The 19,132-nt window shown below is 42.0% G+C and overlaps 1 protein-coding gene across 1 annotated transcript; it reads right to left on the minus strand.

Moving 5' to 3' along the window:
- Positions 1 to 261: 261 nt before the first annotated feature.
- On the minus strand, positions 262 to 18,376 carry LOC102260787 (chromosome unknown open reading frame, human C11orf85). Its single transcript, XM_014538208.1, has 7 exons — positions 18,279 to 18,376; positions 12,099 to 12,147; positions 7,930 to 8,021; positions 6,132 to 6,195; positions 2,070 to 2,142; positions 898 to 1,015; positions 262 to 307 (listed from the first exon to the last, which is right to left on the minus strand). The coding sequence occupies exons 1-7, from the start codon at positions 18,374 to 18,376 to the stop codon at positions 262 to 264; spliced, it is 540 nt and encodes a 179-aa protein (XP_014393694.1).
- Between the last annotated feature and the right edge of the window lie 756 nt (positions 18,377 to 19,132).

Raw genomic sequence — 19,132 nt, forward strand, 5'->3', positions numbered from 1 at the left:
TGTTCATAAATAATTTATTGCCATAAGGATCCTAAGTGCTGGAGATGAAAGATCTAAACTCAACCTCAGAGCAGTACAATTCTCAGACTACAGCATTTTAGAAAGTTCTATTCTTTTCTTAGTCTTAAATTGAAAAAACTTTTATTGGAAAGAGGTGAAACAGGACAAACCAGCAAGAGGACTCAGGGAGTTTGGGGCTCTCATTCCCCATGACTTGAGTGTCATAAGCAGAGGACACTTCCCACGGCTGTACTGGAAGGCTCACTGGCTGCTCTTTCTGAAGAAATACCGGAACGGGAAGAGAGAGCTGCAAGGAAGAAAGCAGAACAGCTTGAGACTCCAGCGGTCCCTTCTCTTCTCCCAGGTCGCATCAGGGCTCCCTTAGCGAGGGCATTTTTGCTCTGGGGAACCACAGAGTGAAAATTCAAGTCTGGAACAGCATTTGAAAAGATACCCAAATTAGATTATACTTAGGCAGGGGAAATAAAGAATTGCAGTGGGATGGCTGAGTTCTAGATAGACAAAGGGATTTGCTAACTCCTCTGCAAAAAGGACGCTGAAGACACAGCCTAGATTCAGAGGGGAGAATGGAAGCGTTTTGGTAACCAAATCATCTAAAAGAGCCAAGTACAGTGAGAAGCAGGATTTATGGAACCAGGCCCAATGCAGGCACATCGGGTGGGGTGTGTAAACATGAACAGGATGCCGTTTGTATTAAATTCACAATTAGTGGCCTTGTGCTCAATCTCATTTTCATCATCTATCCTGGACCAACAGATTCTGCAGGTAATCTGCTGTATTTCCTACTCTATTTTCCCTGAGAGACCCAATGAGACAGACTCTGGAGCTACTTCACCCCGGGTCTCAGTTTGATGGCAGGAGAGAAGTCTGTCTTACCTCAAAAACCCAAAGAAGCCACTGGTCCCCAGGTCTGTGGGTCCTGCAGGTGGAGGCGGATTGCTTTGCTGCACTGGTGGGGTAATCTCCCCCGCTAGGTTGTCCTCCCACCTAGAACCTGCAAGGAAAACACTCAGGCAGGGAAAGTGTTAGTCCGGAGGCTACTTTCATATGAGCAGAAGGCAGGACACCCTCAGCATGAGCCAAGGGCAGCCTCACACCAGGATTTCTTAAAGCCAGGTGAATTATTTGTTAACTTTCCCAAGTTCATCTCAGCCCAGTAAGATGCTATTCTGACCTTGGAGTTATTTTCAAAGTCAGGCCTCTGAGATTTTTACACTATTTAAGTCGCAGCCACCTACCATGGCTGGTGTCTTCACATGGAATGACAACTTGCTGAAGAACTCGCTTGCTTACATTCCTGTATCTGTGCTAACTGCAGCCCATACCGAGTCCCCATGCTGGGCAAAAGACCAGCAAGTTAGAAGGGAAACACGTCAACATGCATCCCCAGCCTTGCTGAGCATCCGCTGCACCTTCAATATTAACACTAGCCCTAACCGGTTTGGCTCAGTGGATAGAGCATCGGCCTGCGGACTCAAGGGTCCCAGGTTCGACCCCGGTCAAGGGAATGTACCTTGGTTGCGGGCACATCCCCAGTAGGGAGTGTGCAGGAGGCAACTGATCGATGTTTCTCTCTCGTCGATGTTTCTAACTCTCTATCTCTCTCCCTTCCTCTCTGTAAAAAATCAATAAAATATATTTTAAAAAAATATTAACACTAATGCCCCGAAGAGAAGAGAAGCGACAGCTTCCCAGAGGTCGTTCTCCAGTAAGACAAAAAAGTCATACATCCTTTCCAACTTTTTTGTAAAACTTATCACCCCGCATGGAAATGTGAAACATTGGGAGCATCAGTTTCACTACCAAAAGCAGGGGAAGGACATGCATTGCCTCCCTTCACTTCTCTAGGGAGCTGGGTGAGGGGTGGCTTCTGTTACTCAAGGGCAAGCCCCTAGACTGGAGGGTGGCCAACAGGCACCTCCATGGAAGCAAGACACACCCCCACTGAGCGTGCCCAGACTCAGAGCTCTGTGCTGCTCTGCTCATCAGAAAACTAAAGGGGACAGGACGAGTATTAAAGGAGAATAAATGCACTTCCCAGAACCTACCCTGTTCCTGGACATCAGTGCCATCAAATGCTGGAGTCTCCTGACATTTCTGCTGGGTGTTTCTTTCCATGTTCTGATAAAAAGAGGACCAAAAAAAGTTTTAAACTTTACTCTTATACAGCTTGGGGTCTGAATGCTATTTGTTGGTGAATTGATTTCACATCAGTGCTGGGGGCCTGGCTTCTGACTGCTCAGGCAGGTTCTATATTTCCTTCGGTATGATGTCCTTTCCCCATTTCAGCTTCCTAACTACTGTCCTTCTAAAATAACAAGATTTAAGAGCTGAGAATAAACCGAGCTGGGTTTAATTTATTATTCTGTATTACTGAGTGCCAACTATTAATAATGGCAGAATACCAAGGTTTCAGAAATCTGGAGGACCTTAACTTTACTGTGGAGAAAAGTGTAATCTATGTGGTAAACTGACACATAGACTAAGTCTTATAAGGCGGTGTGATAAGACTACCCCATGAGTCTACATGGAGTGCTGTGGTTGAGGAGGAGGACATGAATAGAGCAGGTGGCAGCTAGTCAAGGAAGACCTCACAGGGAAGTGCTACTTGAATGGAGCCTTGATGGATGAGTGGGATTTTGTCATAATGGGGGTAAATGGGGGTTAGGAGGTGGTCAGAGAGAGCAGGCCGTTCCAGAATGGATGTGATATACAAAGGCACAGTGCCATTATTGAGTACTAGTAAATATGATCAGCATGGCTAGAGCTGGGCAGGGGAAACATAACCACAGCATAAGCAATCAGCACACTACAGCACAATCTCAGGATTTCTCCTTGTGCTTTCCCTTTATAGACCTTCCTTTTGACATCCTACAACCTAGTTCCAAACCCACATTTCCAGGAGACAACCTGAGCGCCAGAAACTTGGATCATGTTTTCTTTGGGAATCTCTACCAACTGACCACTCCCCTCACCAGGGGTAACAAAGGGAATGAATGGGTTTGCCCTTCCTTCCCATTTTCCCCCAAACACCTTTTATGGAACTTGAGGGCCTGACTACCAAGCAGTGCTAGTGAAGAATTCTACAGGAAGGGCTGCATGCTATCCAAGTAGGTCTGGGAGGCAGAAGCATGGCAAGCGACTAGGGAAGTTAGAATATAGCCCCCATCCTAAGCATAAGCTGATATTTCTGATATGAGCTTTTCCACAAACCATCAAATTCCAGGCTACATAGACAGCCACTTAAGTCATCTATATATATAAAAGCCTAAGCAACCGTCAGGACCCAATGACCAGTTGACCAGCCGCTATGAGCTGCACTGACCACCAGGGGGAAGACACTCAATGCAGGAGCTGCCCCCTGGTGGTCAGGGCACTCCCACAGCCAACCTCCTGTGCCCCCTGCCACCAGCCACCATAGGCCTCTATTGCTGGCCAGGCCAAGAGACCCCAGTGAATTCATGCACTGAGCCTCTAGTATTCCTATAAAAATGAAAGGAAAGTCTGGGAAGGAAAAAGACATCTCTTACCTCTTCTAGACAGGGTTGATATGGAATTCAGAGGGCCCAGCTCTGATTTCTAGCTTGAACGGATGATTCTTACAATTTTAATGAAACTGTGGTTTGGGGCTTCAATCCTGATGCACTGACCCTAATGAAAACATCTAGTAAGGTTGGTAGTGGGAACCAGAAGGGCAAAGGCCCTAGGGCAGAGGTAAAGCCTACTTCTGAACCAGGGGAACTTCCCCTCACAAGATAATTGAGCTTTTGTTCTCTTGAAATCTTGAGAGAGGTCTTCTTAGGCAAATGTCAAGAGAGGGAAAAACATTATGGCCCGAAATAAGCCTGAGGGTATCATCTGGGACATCCAATGGGACACAATACTCTGAAAACCAAACACAAGGTTGCTTCGTATGTTCAGGGCCAGATCTGCTTAGAAGTGCAATTCAAGCAGAGATGGCAAAAACAAAACAAAACAACCAACACACACGGCAATGTGTTTTACCTCTGCATCATACTTCTGTTCTCCCCCATTTATTTTTTTAATTAAAAATATTTTTTTTATTACAGTTTACATTCAATATTATTTTGTATTAGTTTTAGGTATACAGCATATCTCCCCCATCTTCCAACCTCTGGATCTCTAAGTCTTGGAACTGGGGTAACAAAAGGAATGAATGAGTCTGCCCTTCTCCCCTTCTCCCCATTTATGGAACAGAGACCTTATTCAGATGTGTTGTATTCTTTTAAGCTTTCCCCACATAGGCTCTCAATGTGTTCAGACGTGTATAATCCACACTGTGATCTTACACCCTAACTTCCCCCAAAGGGGAGAGAAAATATTAAGCATTGGACCATAGGAGCAAATTCAATTTTTTACAGCTCAAGTGACTTACACTGAGAGTCACTGTGATCACTTTAATTTAGGAGAAATCCTCTCTCTGGGAACAGGGTCTACAATGGAGACTGTCTTTGGGCTTTGAGTCAAAGTCAATAAACATGTTCCTTTTGGGTTTCTTTCTTGCTCAGAGTTTTTTTCTAAACTCAGTATCAGGTTGAAACGGTAATTATGTTGAATAAGAAACTGTGAGTACTGTTCTTGAAGGAGATGATTTGTCAAACTAAGAATAGGAAGGTAGAAGGGAGACGGTGAAGGGAATGTTCCTTAAACAGTAATTATCTTGGTTGTATAAAGCATCTTTGTTCGCCAAAGCTTCATGTACTCCTATTGTACTTTTTCAATTCTTCTTCCCTCTCTAAAGGATGGGAGGAGAGAAGAGGGCAACCATCTACCTAAAATCACTGCGGGACCAGTTGGCCATGGCACAAGGAGGCCCTGTAGCTCACACCTGCCCACACAGGTAGAGGTCTGAGTCCCAAAGGGTACATTCTTCCTCCAACTATATGATAAACTCCTAAAAGAAACCAAATTTTACATGTTTTGGTGCGCCCCCACATCTCACACAATGCCTTGCAAACAGGAGAGAGAGAATCATTTAGGAATGAAAATCATTTTACTTTTCTACTTAAAAATGCTTTAGGGAATTCCTGTCATCTTGAAGGCAGCCTTAAGGCCTTTCATGATCCAGCCAGTGCTGACTCTCCAGTAACAACTCCCAGCACCACACTTGCTCCAAGCTCCAGGGGCACTGGCTTGGAGTCACCAAATACACTGTACTCTCTCCTCTTGGCCTTAATTCTTTGAGCTACTCTAGGAACCCTCCTTCACATCCACCTAATCTGGGTGAGGTTATCCTTTGTGGTGCCTTTATTCCTGCACATAGCGTATCTATCAGTAATGGTCTGCCTAGCTTACACTGTTGGCCTTTTTAGGTGAGATTGTGATATCCTTAGTACCTGGCACATAGTAGACTAACTAAAAGTTTGCTGAATGGATGCATAAATGTTTGCTGATTAACTGATCATATCATGGAGTCCTGGGAAGGTAAGGGCGATGAGTTAAGAGTGTTTGGATATTTAAGGTCAGAGCTACTTTGGAGAGAGAGAAGAAAAAGCCATTAAATAACAGCTATTTTGAAAGAAAAGGAAAAGAAAAAGGGTACTATTTTAGAGACTACTACAGAAAAGCCCTGAAATGGAGGCATAGCAGAATTATGAATACCTAAGTGGGGAACAGACATCACAAATGAAATGAAATACTATCGGGGCCAACCCATCACTAATCTAATTAAGTTTTCTCTTACTGGTGTCCTGTGCTTATGCCTAGCTTGTCTGTAAAAACTAGATGTTCCTAGACTCAGGCCCCAATGTAGAAGGCAAAAAGGTTTCTAAAGAGAAAATTCTTTATCGGATCCTACCTCAGTTCAACAGACCTCTTTTCTTATTTCAGCTGTAAGTATAAGAAGCAGCTTTTTCAGCTGAGAAGAGAAGGATTCACCAATGTGTACACTGTTATGCAGCCACTTTTGAGACAGGCTGTGGCAAGGATAGAATGGTTGAATGTTGTTCCGCAGATGGTGAAACCTGAGAATGAGTTTGGTCCACTCAGTCTGTATTAAGGACCGAGATGTGCTCGTAACAGGAATCCTGACTTGATTGTAACAGAGCAGGAACAGTCAAGAGCTTGGAAGCCTCCATTGTAGTGCTTACCCTGCTGGTTTCCATGAGGAACTTCTTTTTGCTGGGACCTTGGCTAGAAGTCCTCATCTTGGCCCTGAGGTGGGGAAAAAGCCCAGGAAATGTTACTGGCAGCAGCAACATCATCACATTCAAGCAAACGTGGCTCAAATGAATATTTCAGCAGGTTGGCTATTTTTATACCACTCTTGGCCTGCAGAATAAATTGTGTGGCCAACTTCTCTTTGGGTGCTGCTTTAACTCACAGTAGAATCCCAATTTGAGACATGTAGGGCTCTAGTGGTTGAGAAAAGGTAAATGGACTGACAGCAGGTATCAGACTTTGAAATACCTGATCGTGCATCAAAACCCAGAGAAAGGGAAGATATGAAGCTTCAGTTCCACAGAAAATTCAGTCAAATGGATAGACACAAAGCTTCACACCTCCAAGTCCCCTCACATTCCACCTGGCTGGGAAAGGAGTTTCCCATTCTTCTCCGCCTGTGCACTAGGAGGTGTAGAAGTCAGCTCCCTCGTGGTCTACCTTCACTGTTCCTGTAAGTCTTGGGGCCCCCACCGTCCCAGGAAAAAAGCTGCTGCTCTCTGTGAACCTGGGTTGAAAGCACTTCGTGCTGCGGAGCAAACCACACCTAAGATTATTCCAGCAGCTTTCTCTGGGTGCCAATAAGAATGACTGAATTGTTTTACTGACTCATTTTGTCCCTGACAGAGAATCAAAAAAATAAAATAAGTAGCCTCCTCAACAGCAACTTCAACATGTTAGCAATGTGCTCAATATTCCACCTAATATCACATATCGCAGCACCTCACCCAACAACCGGTACCCTCTTATAGACATTGATATTTTAGACTGGACTATCTTTTTTTTTTTATAGAAATTTTCTGAAAATATGTTTTTTAAAAATGTATTTTTATTGATTTCAGAGAGGGAGTGGAACAGATAGAAAGATCAATGATGAGAATCACTGATTGGTTGTCCCCTGCATGCCCCCTACTGGCGATTGAGCCCACTACCTGGGCATGTGCCCTGACCAGGAATCAAACTGTGACCTCCTAGTTCATAGGTTGACACTCAACCACTGAGCCACACTGGCCAGGCTAGACTGGACTATCCTTTTTTTTTTTTAATGTATTTTTATTGATTTCAGAGAGGGAGGAGAGAGAAACATCAATGATGCGAGAAATTCATTGATCGGCTGCCTCCTGCGCCCCCACACTGGGGATTGAACCTGCAACCCAGGCATGTGCCCTTGACTGGAATTGAACCCAGGACCCTTCAGTCTGTAGGCCAACGTGCTATCCACTGAACCAAACCAGCTAGGGCTGGACTATCTTTTAAGGTAGATTTCTAAAAGCTTACTGCTCACTAGGTAAAATAGAATTACATTTTATTTGTTCTATGTTCTTGTATAATATCCTGGGACTTTTTAAGTCTTGTGCCTTCTTACTGTGTTTTCTGGTAGTAAGTTCTCATTGAATATGTATTGGACACAACTGTATAGATCTGATTGCATTTCCTCTCAGCCTTGGTCTTAATGAACAGAAGAATCCTACTTTGCTGAGGAAGGGGTTGTGTTCAAATTACACTGCAAATATTAATTTGCTTCCTTTCCTTAGTCCAGAGGTTGCCAACCTTTCGGACCTCACGGACCACCGGTTGGCATCCGCTGCCTTAGTCCACCCACTGGAACAGGCAGATACCAATGAAGCCCTGAGAGAAAAAGTGACTCGTGTAAGGTCAAGAACAATCAAGAGCAACAGCTGACCTAACCAGGATGCAGGATTTCGACTCTCTCCCATCACCACTGACCTGTCCAGGCCTGGTCTGCTGGGAGAGACAGACAATTCCATGCGCTTTCGTTTCTTCTTCATGGCTCTTGCTGCCTTCCTCTCAGCAGGGACCTTCAGAGAGGAACCAGAGGCCTGTGATTCCTCCTATTTCAGAGTTGCTCACAGTTCATGAGGGCACAATGAAGTCCCCATCTTTAAGCTGCCAAAGGCAACTTTGTCAACTTTGCAAGTAAGGGTAGACATTCTGTTAGGGACAATCTTAGAAAGTTAGCCACGGGGGGGAAAAGATGACCTCACGTATCCAATTCTAATTGGACCTGGGCAGCAACAAGGGAAAACAGGAAGAGACCAGAGCAGGATTTTTTTTTCCCCCAAGAACCAATTCAAAAAATATATTTTTATTGATTTCAGAGAACAAGGGAAAGGGAGAGAGAGAAAGAAACATCAATGATGAGAACATCATTGATCGGCTGCCTCCTGTATGCCCCCCACTGGGTACGAAGCCCACTACCCAGGCATGTGACCAGGAATGGAACCATGATCTCTGGTTCATAGGTTGATGCTCAACCACTGAGCCACACCGGCTGGACTAGAGCAGGATTTTTTTGGATTTTCAACAACATGAAACAATAAAGGCAATTTTCACTTTCTATACAAAAGGCAAACTTACCAATCCAAGGGGACTGTCATCTATTGGTTTCCCTGTAACAGGAAATTTAAATGTTATAATGGGTCAAGACACTGATTCACCTGGATTTCTGGCTACCATTTGCTTCTCAGAACTGGTCCTAGCCTAGACCAAACCTCCGTGTATTCTCTTTCCCCTTCTGCCTGGTACCACCTATCCTAGAAATACAGTCTTCAAAAATCTCTTCCTCCCCTATTTTAGAACTATTATAATTTATAAGCTGAAAATTCAGAGTTTGATTCACACTATATTCTAACAATATGCCACTTAAAAAGGGGCCCCGACTCTGAAACAAAAGGTGGAACTTCAGGCACCAGTGACAAATTAACTGGGGAGATATTTTGAGGCAAGGCCTTTGTATGCTTTTCCAAATCAAACTTGCAGGTGTCTACTTGTCCCATTATAAGTAAAAATAGTAATGACTCAGATTAAAAATTAGGAGATACTACTTTAAGATATTACTAAGTTGAAAGTTACTGAAACCTCTAAAATGGAATAAAGTATTCATATAATAGGTTCCTTCACTGAGTGATTACTGTCAGACTGTGTACTTACTTTCCAACCTCCAATATTTATATATTTTATGGTTTTAACAACTCAATGAGATAGGTACTGTTATTATTATTCACCATTTCACAAAGGAGGCACAGAAAGATTAAGAAATTTATCTAAAAATTAATTTTAAAAAACATATCCTTGGGTGAGGATTTATTTTAAAAAAAAGGAAATTTGTCGAAGGTCACTCAGATTAAGTGGCAAGGCCACCAGGATTTGAACTAGGCAGTCTGGGTGGGAGCACATGCTCCTGACTTCTACACTGGGTGGTATGTATTGGGGCCCAATCTGACTGACCATTTTGCCATATTCAGCTTACACTACTAACCATGCAAGTTCAACCTTCCCCTTTTTCTTCTCCACCACCCACACTGCCATCATTCTACTTACCAGTTGACAGGTTTTCATTAAACCATTTCAGCTCTACGTACAGTGTCAAAACAAATGGATAGGGGATCAACACGATTTCGCCATGTTTGAATTTCAAGTGGGACACTCTCTCCCATTTGCTTTTATCTGGGAAATGGTGCTAAGGAATGAGGAAAGTCAATACGAATCCCTGAGTACTATTTTAGGGATGACTTTTTCTCCTTTCCGTGACCTACCTTCTAAACTGTCTATGGGTTTATTGCTTCAATTTGAATCTACAATGTGAATTGTAGCTCATTCCCATCCAGAAATGAAAGGATACAGGGAAATACAACAAAGTGTTCCGTAGCAAATGGCTGCAGACTGTCCAAATTTCCTAGGACCACACGAATAGAATCCTGAAAAATGATATGCTTTTAATTAATTTAATACTCAAAAACTCTGAGATAGACGCTTCTATTATCCCCATTTTATAGATGAGGAAACAGACAAAAAGAGGTAAAATGACTTTCTGAATAACAAGGTTACATAACTAGTAATGGTGAAGCCAAGATATGAATCCAGGCAGTGGGGTTCCAGAGCTTACACTCTTAACAATTAGGCTACACTGCCTATCAATAAATATTTCCTAAATGAATGAAAGAGAATGATAACATCTGCCTCAAAACAAGTGAGAGCAAAAGAGAACGTATAAAAAGTACTTTGAAAATTCTAATCCTATATAATAAAAGGGTAATATACAAATAGACCGAACAGCAGAACTGAACAACCAATCAAAGCGTAATATGCTAATGACATGCTAAGGCCGCTCAACCGCTCGCTATGATGTGCACTGACCACCAGGGGGTAGATGCTCCAACCAGTAGGTTAGCTTGCTGCTGGGGTCCAGCTGATCAGGACTGAGCGAGATGGGCCAGACACATCCTGGAGCCCTCCCGCAGTCCCTCCAAGGCCCAATCGTGCACTGGTGGGTCCCTCAGCCTGGCCTGTGCCCTCTCGCAATCTGGGACCCCTCGGGGAATGTCGGAGAGCCAGTTTCAGACCGATCCTACAGGCCACTCCCTTTGGGAGGGCGCCAGATGCAGGGCTCATGGCTGGTGAGTGCTGCTGTGGCAGCGCGAGCCTCTCCCAATCAGGACTGCTTGGGTGCGAGCCCACGGCAGGCACAGTGGAGCCAGGATGAGCGGGAGCAGCAGGTAGGAGCTGCAGGCGGCGTTGGACTGCTGGTTTCAGCCTGATCCCTGCAGGCTACCCAGAGGGACCCCACCTGTGCACAAATTCATGCACTGGGCCTCTAGTATGATTATAAATAGACATAAATGCTCTCTAGCTACCATTTATTGAGCTACTATGTGACAGGCATTGCACATATCTATTTCTAATCCTTGCCACAATCTTGAAAATAAGCATTATTTATCAACCTCATTGACAGGTAAGGAAACAGATTCAGAGAAGGTAGGTCCCTTGCCCAAAATCAGGCTGTGAGGCAGAACTAGAATTCAAATCCAGGTTTGACTGGCTCTAAAGTCTATGCTCTCTCCACTTTACTATGCTTCCTTGAGTTCTTCTCTGCCCCGTTAACTGAAGCAAAGTGAAATAAATTCTGCTCTACTCACAATTAAAATAAGCAAAAAACTGCCATCGTCCTATATTGCTATTTATAACAATGTCTCTGAGGTCCTGCAAGATCCTAATGTAACTTCCAACACTTAGCCAAAGAGCCACAAGTATCTTTAAGGCTATGACTCAAATTTTTTGTTTCATTGAGTATTGTGTTTGTGTATTTAATTATATTTGAATTCTTTGAAATGTGGCACATATGTTTTCATAAACCACAATAGTCATAAATCACTGAGTTGGGAAGTTAGAAGAAAATAAATTACTTTAAAATTCTTAGTTTATCAATGAGGCAATCAAGACAGAGAGATAAATGATTTGCTGAGGGTCACACAGCTAATTAGTGGCTCAGCCAGGACTGGAATCCAGAACCAGTTCCCAGAACTCTAACCTCTTGCCCAGTGCTTTTACCAATTTATAACAATGTCCACCTGCTTAGTCTTCCTGTGGGAAAACCTAAAGCTAAAGGAGCTGGGTAGAAAAGGAATGAAAATGAAGTGGGAATAAAGCAATGGAAAATGTTTCCAATTAAAATGAAGACACAGCAGCCTTGTCTCTGTATTTACAATTGAACTTCCTGGACGTCAAGTACCAGGCAGTGGTTGGGATGGTGAGGTTTCCCAGAGCCCTGGACGGCGGCGGTCCTTCCATTTCTCCGGAAGCTTTCTCTATGCCAGCTGCCACAAAAGAGCTGCCCATGGCTGGGAACTCTGGTTGAAACAAAACTCTCAGCCTCAAAAGTGCTGACACTTCAACTAGGAAAACTGAGAAAGGATACAGGCTTTCATTACCCAGGAAAAAACAGTAAAATTTCTTTGCAGAGGAAATGTGGCAGGGAGAAGCCAAGTAATCAAGTGGAGGTTGTGACTCAGTTGGTGAGAAATAATTAAAATTTGGACATGGACACATTGTCGGCTTAAAGAAGAACTTTCCCAGAAGTTGTCAGCTTCTTTCCCTACCTCCAGCTCCTGGACGATGACTTCCTTATTTTCTATATCTTCCCCTCTAGAAAGTAAGAAAACAAGAGATAAGCCAGGGAAAGTTCTGGAGACAATAGACAGTAGAGCAAAAATGACACTTCCACTGAGCTAAAGAAACATGACTAAATAACAATTGTGTGTGCTGACCCAGTGCTCATGAGAGGAAGTGATCACCTAGGAGGTGTGGTCTGAGAATTAGTACAAGGTTATATACCAAAATATCTTCTCCACTAACTTGCAAAGACCTGAAATTCTCACTGTGAAAGTTACTAATCTGTTAGGCCATTTGTACTCATGTGTAGGCAGATGACCCCCCAGGGGTTCTCAAGACCCTTTCAAGGGGTCTCCAAAGGCAAACATCATTTTCATAATAATATTAAAATTTACATGCCTTTTTCACTGTGCTAACATTTGTAATCTTTAGTGCAAAAACAATGGTGAGCAAAATTGCTGGTGTCTTAGCATAAATCAAGCCAGTTGCACTTAACCATACTAGCAGTTGTAATAATCATTATTGCCACACAGAAAAAAAAAATCTAGTTTAATATCCTTGAGAAAGCAATGAAAATGTAATAATTTGTTAAAATCTCAACCCTTGATCACGTCTTTTTAATATTATGTGATAAAGCGGGAAGCATGCATAAAGCACTTCTGCCTACAGAAATATCAGAGCTGTCTGAAGTAAAAGCACTTGTGCAATTAAGCTGAAAACTGAACTAGCTGCTCTTTTCATGGAACAGTATTTTATTCGAATGATCAGTTGACACAAACTATGGCTGTTATTCAGACTTGATAATATGACATCTTCTCAAAAATGAACAGTGAGCTTATAAACTCAAGTATTTGTGGTCAAATGACAACTGATAGTACTTGTTGTCAATGATAAATTTTGGGATTTGAAGCAAAAATTTGCACTTTGGAAAACTTCTGTCCACCACTCTGAGGTTGGCAGGTTCCAAGTACTTTAAACATTTTTCTGATGAGACTGGTAGTAATATTAAATGACTTTTTAAAATATATTTTTATTGATTTTAGAGAGGAAGTGAGAGGGAGAGATAGAAACATCAATGATGAGAGACAATCATTGATTGGCTGCCTCATGCACATCCCACACTGGGGATAGAGTCTACAACCTGGGCATGTGCCCTGACCAGGAATGGAACTGTGACCTCCTGGTTCATAGGTGGATGCTCAACCACTGAGCCATGCCAGCCGGGCAAATATAATTTTGATATTATATAGGCACATCTCGTTTCACTATGCCTTGTTTTATTGTGCTTTACAGAGGTTGCCTTTTTTGAAAATTCAAGGCAAAACTCTACCTGCAAAAATATCATGGCTCACTTTATTGCGGTGATCTGGACACAAATCGCAGTATCTCCGAGGTATGCCTGTATAATGAAATGTGTTGACATTTGGATGATCTGCGTAAGTCAGTGAACCTTTCCAAATAACCAATGAAACACATTATTTTACAAATCATTCTAGGTAAAAGACTCATTCAAAGAACAAGAATGACCAATGAATTTTAATGTAACAGTTTAAAAAGTCCATTTATTTCTTGCTTTTTATATGTGCCCTGACCCGGGATCAAATCCACAACCTGGCATATCAGGACAACGCTCTAACCAACTAAGCTATCCTGTCCCACACTGGGGATCCAACCCGCAACCTGGGCATGTGCCCTGACCGGAAATCAAATCATGACCTTCTGGTTCATAGGTCAATGCTCAACTACCAAGCCATGCCGGCTGGCCGGCAAGCCGGGCTATATGCTTAAATTTTGGAGGAACTGCCAAATTGTTTTCCAAAATGGCTACACCATTTTATTTCCACCAGCAATATATGAGGATTCCAATTTCTCCACATCCTTGGCAACAATTGTAATTTTCCTTTTTTAAATTTTTAAATTATAACCCTGGCTAATGTGGCTCACTTTGTTGAACACCATGCCATCCCATGTACTGAAAGGTAACCGCATTGATGTATCTCTTCTTCTCCCTTCTTCTCACTCTAAAATCAATAAAAACGTACTTTCAAAAAAATATTTTTTTTTTATTGATCTCGGAGAGGAAGAGGGGAGAGATAGAAACATCAATGATGAGAATCATTGGATTGGCTGCCTCCTGCACGCCCCCGACTGGGGATTGAGCCCACAACCCAGGAATGTTCCCTTGAACTGGAATAGACCCAGAACCCTTCAGTCCGCAGGCCAAGGCTCTATCCACTGAGCCAAACCAGCCAGGGCAATAAAAACATACTTTTAAAAAATTATAGCCATTCTAGTAAGTGTGAAGTGGTATTTAAGTCTGGTTTTAATTTGCATTTCCCTCGAGAGTAATAACAGAAATCTTTTCATGTGCTTATGGGTCACTTGTATATCTTCTTTGGAGAAATATCTATTCAAAGTTCTTTGCTCTCTTTTTAATTGGATTGTTCATCTATTTGTTGTGGGTAGTAGTTCTTTATATATTCTGGACACATGATTTTATTTATTCTTTAGATTTTAGAGAGGGAGGAAGTGAGAAAGAGAGAAACACGGATGTGAAAAAGATTCATCGATTAGTTGCCTCCTGTATGTGTCCCAACAGATCAAACCAGCAACCTAGCTATGTGCCCTGACCAGGAATTGAACCCGTGACCTTCCAGTGCATGGGGAGATGCTCCAACTGAGCCACACTAACCAGGGCCTGGATATATAATTTGCAAATATTTTCTCCCATCTGTGGGTTGCCTTTTCACTCTGTTGATGTTCTTCGGTGCAAAATTTTTTAAAATTTAGTTAAGTCTCATTTATCTAATTTACTTTGTTGCCTAGGTGTTGTATTTAATAAACCATTGTCAAATCTAAAATCATATTGATTTGCTCTTATTTTTTCGTCTAAGTGTTTTATAGTTTTACCTCTTAAATTTAGGTCTTTGATCCATTTTTAGTTAACTTTTGTATTTTGGATAAAATAAGGGTCTAAGTTCATTCTTCTGCATGTGGACATCAAGCCTTCTCAGACAATTTGTTAAAGAGACTATTCTTCCCCCTTCGAATGGTCCTGGCTTTCTATTAGAAAATAACTTCACCATTGATGTAAGGGTTTACTTCTTGGCTCTCAATTCTATTCTGTTGTCTGGATATCTGTCCCTATGTCAGTGCCACATTTTTTTTTTATTATTACTTGTAGCTCTATAGTAAGTTTTTAAATTGGGAAGTGTGCCCTAGCTGGTTTGGCTCAGTGGATAGAGTCAGCCTGTGAACTGAAGGGTCCTGGGTTCAATTCCAGGCAAGGGCACATGCCTGGGTTGCACGCTCAATCCCCAGCAGGGGGCGTGCAGGAGGCAGCCGAACAATGATTCTCCCTCATCATTGATGTTTCTATCTCTCTCTCCCTCTCCCTTCCTCTCTGAAATCAATAAAAAAATATTTTTAAATAAATAAATAAATTGGGAAGTGCGAGTCCTCCAACTTTACTATTTTTCAAGATTGTTTTGGCTATTTGAGGTCCCTTGAAATTCCATATGAATTTTAGAATGGGCTTTCCAATTCTTAAAAAAAAAAAAGCCATTGAGATTTTGATAAGGATTTCACTGAATCTGTAGATTGCTTTGAGTACTGTTGTCATCTTAACTATATATTAAGTCTAATCCATGAACACAAGATTTTATTTATTTGGGTTTCCAATTTATTTCAGGTGTTGTTCTTTTGTAGCTTTTAGTGTTCAAGTCTTACATCCCCTTGGTTAAATTTATTGCTAATTATATTTTTCTTTTTGAATGCTATTGTAAATGGGATAATTTTCTTAATTTTCTTTTCAGATTGTCTGTTGCTAGTGTATACAAATAAAACTGATTTTTGCATGGTTTTGTATCCTGCAACTTTGCTGAATTCATTGATTAGCTGTAAGTTTTTTATGTGGATTCTTCAGGGTTTTCTACATATAAGATCATATTGTCTGCAAATGGAGATAGTTTCACTCCTTCCTTTCCAATTTGCATGCATTTTATATTTTTGACTAATTGCTCTAACTAGAACTTTAGTACTATATTGAATAAAAGTGGTGAAAGTGGGCATCCTTGACTTATTTCTGATCTTAAGGGAAAAGCTTTAAGTATGAAGAGTATTTGACTATGATGTTAGATGTGAGTTTTTCACATATGGCCTTTATCATGTTGAAGAAGTTCACCTCTATCCCTAGTTTATTGTTTTTATCACGAAAAGGTGCTGAATTTGGTCAAATGCTTTTTCTGCATCAATTGAGATGATCATATGGTTTTCCCTCCTTCATTATATTAATGTGGGGTGTGTGTGTTTACATATATATATATTTGAGAATATGTTTATTAAAGCTGGGGACAGTGAAACAAGGAAGGAATTAGGATAGAAGAAGCAACGGGAAAGAGCTAGGCAGGGCTGCTTTGGCTCATTGGAAAGTTAGAGGATAGAAGAAACAACAGGAGACAGCTAGGCAGGGCTCCTTTGGCTCTCTAGAAATATTATAGACAAAAAATGAGCCTAGGCAGGGCTGCTTTGGCTCACTGGAAAGTCAGAGAAAAGGGGGCCTTGGAGACAGGTTCAAGGGGTTAGCCTGGGCTCTAGCCCGTTTGGCTCATGGACCAAAGGGTCCTGGGTTCGATTTCGGTCAAGGGCAGATACCTGGGTTGCAGGCTCCTCCCCAGCCCAGGTACTGGTCAGGGCACGTGCAAGAGGCAACCAATCAATGTTTCTCTCATATTGATGTTTCTCTCTGTCTTTGCCTCTCTCTTCCACTCTCTCTAAAAATCAATGGAAAAATATCGAGTGAGTATTAAAAAAAAGGGGGGGGGTTAGCCCGGGATGAGCTGCCACTGCCTATTGCTTCCCTGGTTGCAAGTCTTGTGGGGACTCTTACAGAGTTTAGAAAATGCAAGCCTGAGAGGGAAGAAAGGCATGGGCATACTCTCGGGAGGGAGAGCAGCCTAATGTGGCATATTATAGTGATGGGTTTTTGTATGTTGAACCATCCTTGTATTCTGGAACAAATCCCAGGAATGTAAACAATGTCAACCTTCTCATTAATTTTTTAAATATATTTTTATTGGTTTCAGAGAGGAAGGGAGAGGGAGAGACAGAAACATCAATGATGAAAGGGAATCATTAATTGGCTGCCTCCTGTACGTTGGACCGAGCCTGCAATCCAGGAATGTGCCCTCGACTGGAATCGAACCTAGGACCCTTCGGTCCGCAGGCCGACACTCTATCCACTGAGCCAAACTGGCTAGGGCTCTCATTAATTTTTTAAAAGATAGAGTTATTTTAGCCTGGCTGATATGGCTCAGTGCTTGAGCATCACTGTTCAATTCCTGATCTGGGCACATGCTGGGATTGCGGACTCAATCTCCAGTAGGGGGCGTGCAGGAGGCAGCCAATCAATGATTCCCTCTCATCAAGGATGTTTCTATCTCTCTCTCCCTCTCACTTTCTCTCTGAAATCAATAAAAAAAAATTTTTTTAAAGATAGTTATTTTAAATAAAATGTTATTTGTTAACATTTAAGGATATAAGGCCCCACTTGGTTAGAGCATTGTCCCCATATGCCAAGGTTGCAGGTTCAATCCCCGGTAAGGGCACACAGAGAAAGCAACCAATGAATGCATAAATATGTAGAACAACAAATCAATGTTCCTCTTTCTTTCTCTCTCCTTCAATTCCTCTCTCTCTAAATCAATTTTTAAAAGTTAATGATATATATTTTCAAAGTAGTACGTATGTTATTTTAATTTTGTTTTAATTTTCATATAAGTTTTGACAGTTATAACCCATATAATCAAAAACTTTGAGATACTCAATAATTTTAAGAGTGCAAATGGGTCCTGAGATAAAAATTTGAGAACCATTGCCCCAAAGGTATGCCATCACTAATTTAGGAATTTACATGAGTAGTAACATATGGAATATAAAATACCTGGGAAAGACCTACAACGTGCTTCTTCAGCCAGTCTCCTGGACTGGGTGAAGGCAAAGAAGGGATTATCTGTGAGAAAATGCACTAACCGGCCCTGACTGGTTTGGCTCAGTGGATAGAGCGTCAGCCTGAGGACTGAAGGGTCCCAGGTTCGATTCCGGTCAAGGGCATGTACCTTGGTTACAGGCACATCCACAGTGGGGGGTGTCCAGGAGGCAGCTGATCGATGCTGTCACCATATCTGATTTTGAATTTATATACACTGGATCCTGAATGAAGAAATCTTGTCTCTGGAAACGGGTAGGTGAAGGGTTTTAAACTCATTGCTTCCAAACAATAGCCTAAATAAAATAGAAATGTTAGAGAATTATTAAAAAGAGAGCCTGCTCAATCTGTAGCATTCTTTATGAGTAAAATGTTCAATACTTAGCACCACTGCCTATGTCCCAGACTCAGTTCTGATAAGCACCACTGCCTATGTCCCAGACTCAGTTCTGATATTCATGACCTAGACCAGCAATCCCAACCAGTGGTCTTCGGACCATTGGTGGTCCGTGAAGTCCAAAAGGTTGGCGACTGCTGGTTTAAGGAAACCTTTGGAGCAGCAGTCACCAACCGGTGGTCTGCGAGGTCCAAAAGGTTGGTGACCACTAACCTAGACCATTATCCTAGCTGCATGGGAAGGATACACGGTGTTTTGGGATGATCTCTATACTTGAAGTCAAAAGTCCTGAACAAGTTTTCACATTTACCTTACAACTTTGTGCACGTCTCTTCCATAAGACTAAAACTAACATCTGATGACTCACCAGGTTTTTGTTAGAATTAAGTATCTATCTCCAAATATTTCTTGAATCTATTTTCTGCCCTTGCCCTCACTTTCTCTAGGCCAGTGTGAACAGGGCTCAAGTGAAATAATGAAACAATCTAAATGATATATCAGTAAGTGGCAAAATTAGGAAGACCTCTGCTATTAATTTTACATGCAGTTAAGAGAGGAGCACACCTCCCTGCCACAGCCAGTGCAGCAAATAAGGATGTACACCAACGTTTCCCAATGGTGCTGAGGAATGCCTCACC

The sequence above is a fragment of the Myotis brandtii genome, unplaced genomic scaffold (assembly GCF_000412655.1).
Source record: "Myotis brandtii unplaced genomic scaffold, ASM41265v1 scaffold187, whole genome shotgun sequence".
Taxonomy (NCBI): Eukaryota; Metazoa; Chordata; class Mammalia; order Chiroptera; family Vespertilionidae; genus Myotis; species Myotis brandtii.

What these genes read in the sequence shown, in the direction of transcription:
- LOC102260787 (XM_014538208.1), bottom strand. Translation starts at nt 18,376, where the DNA reads ATGAGTTTAAAACCCTTCACCTACCCGTTTCCAGAGACAAGATTTCTT. An exon ending in ATCAGATATGGTGACAGCAT is followed by an intron (nt 12,148 to 18,278) that starts CGATCAGCTGCC and finishes TTTCTTACTTTC; the next exon opens with TAGAGGGGAAGATATAGAAA. An exon ending in AGCAGACCAGGCCTGGACAG is followed by an intron (nt 6,196 to 7,929) that starts GTCAGTGGTGAT and finishes TCCCCACCTCAG; the next exon opens with GGCCAAGATGAGGACTTCTA.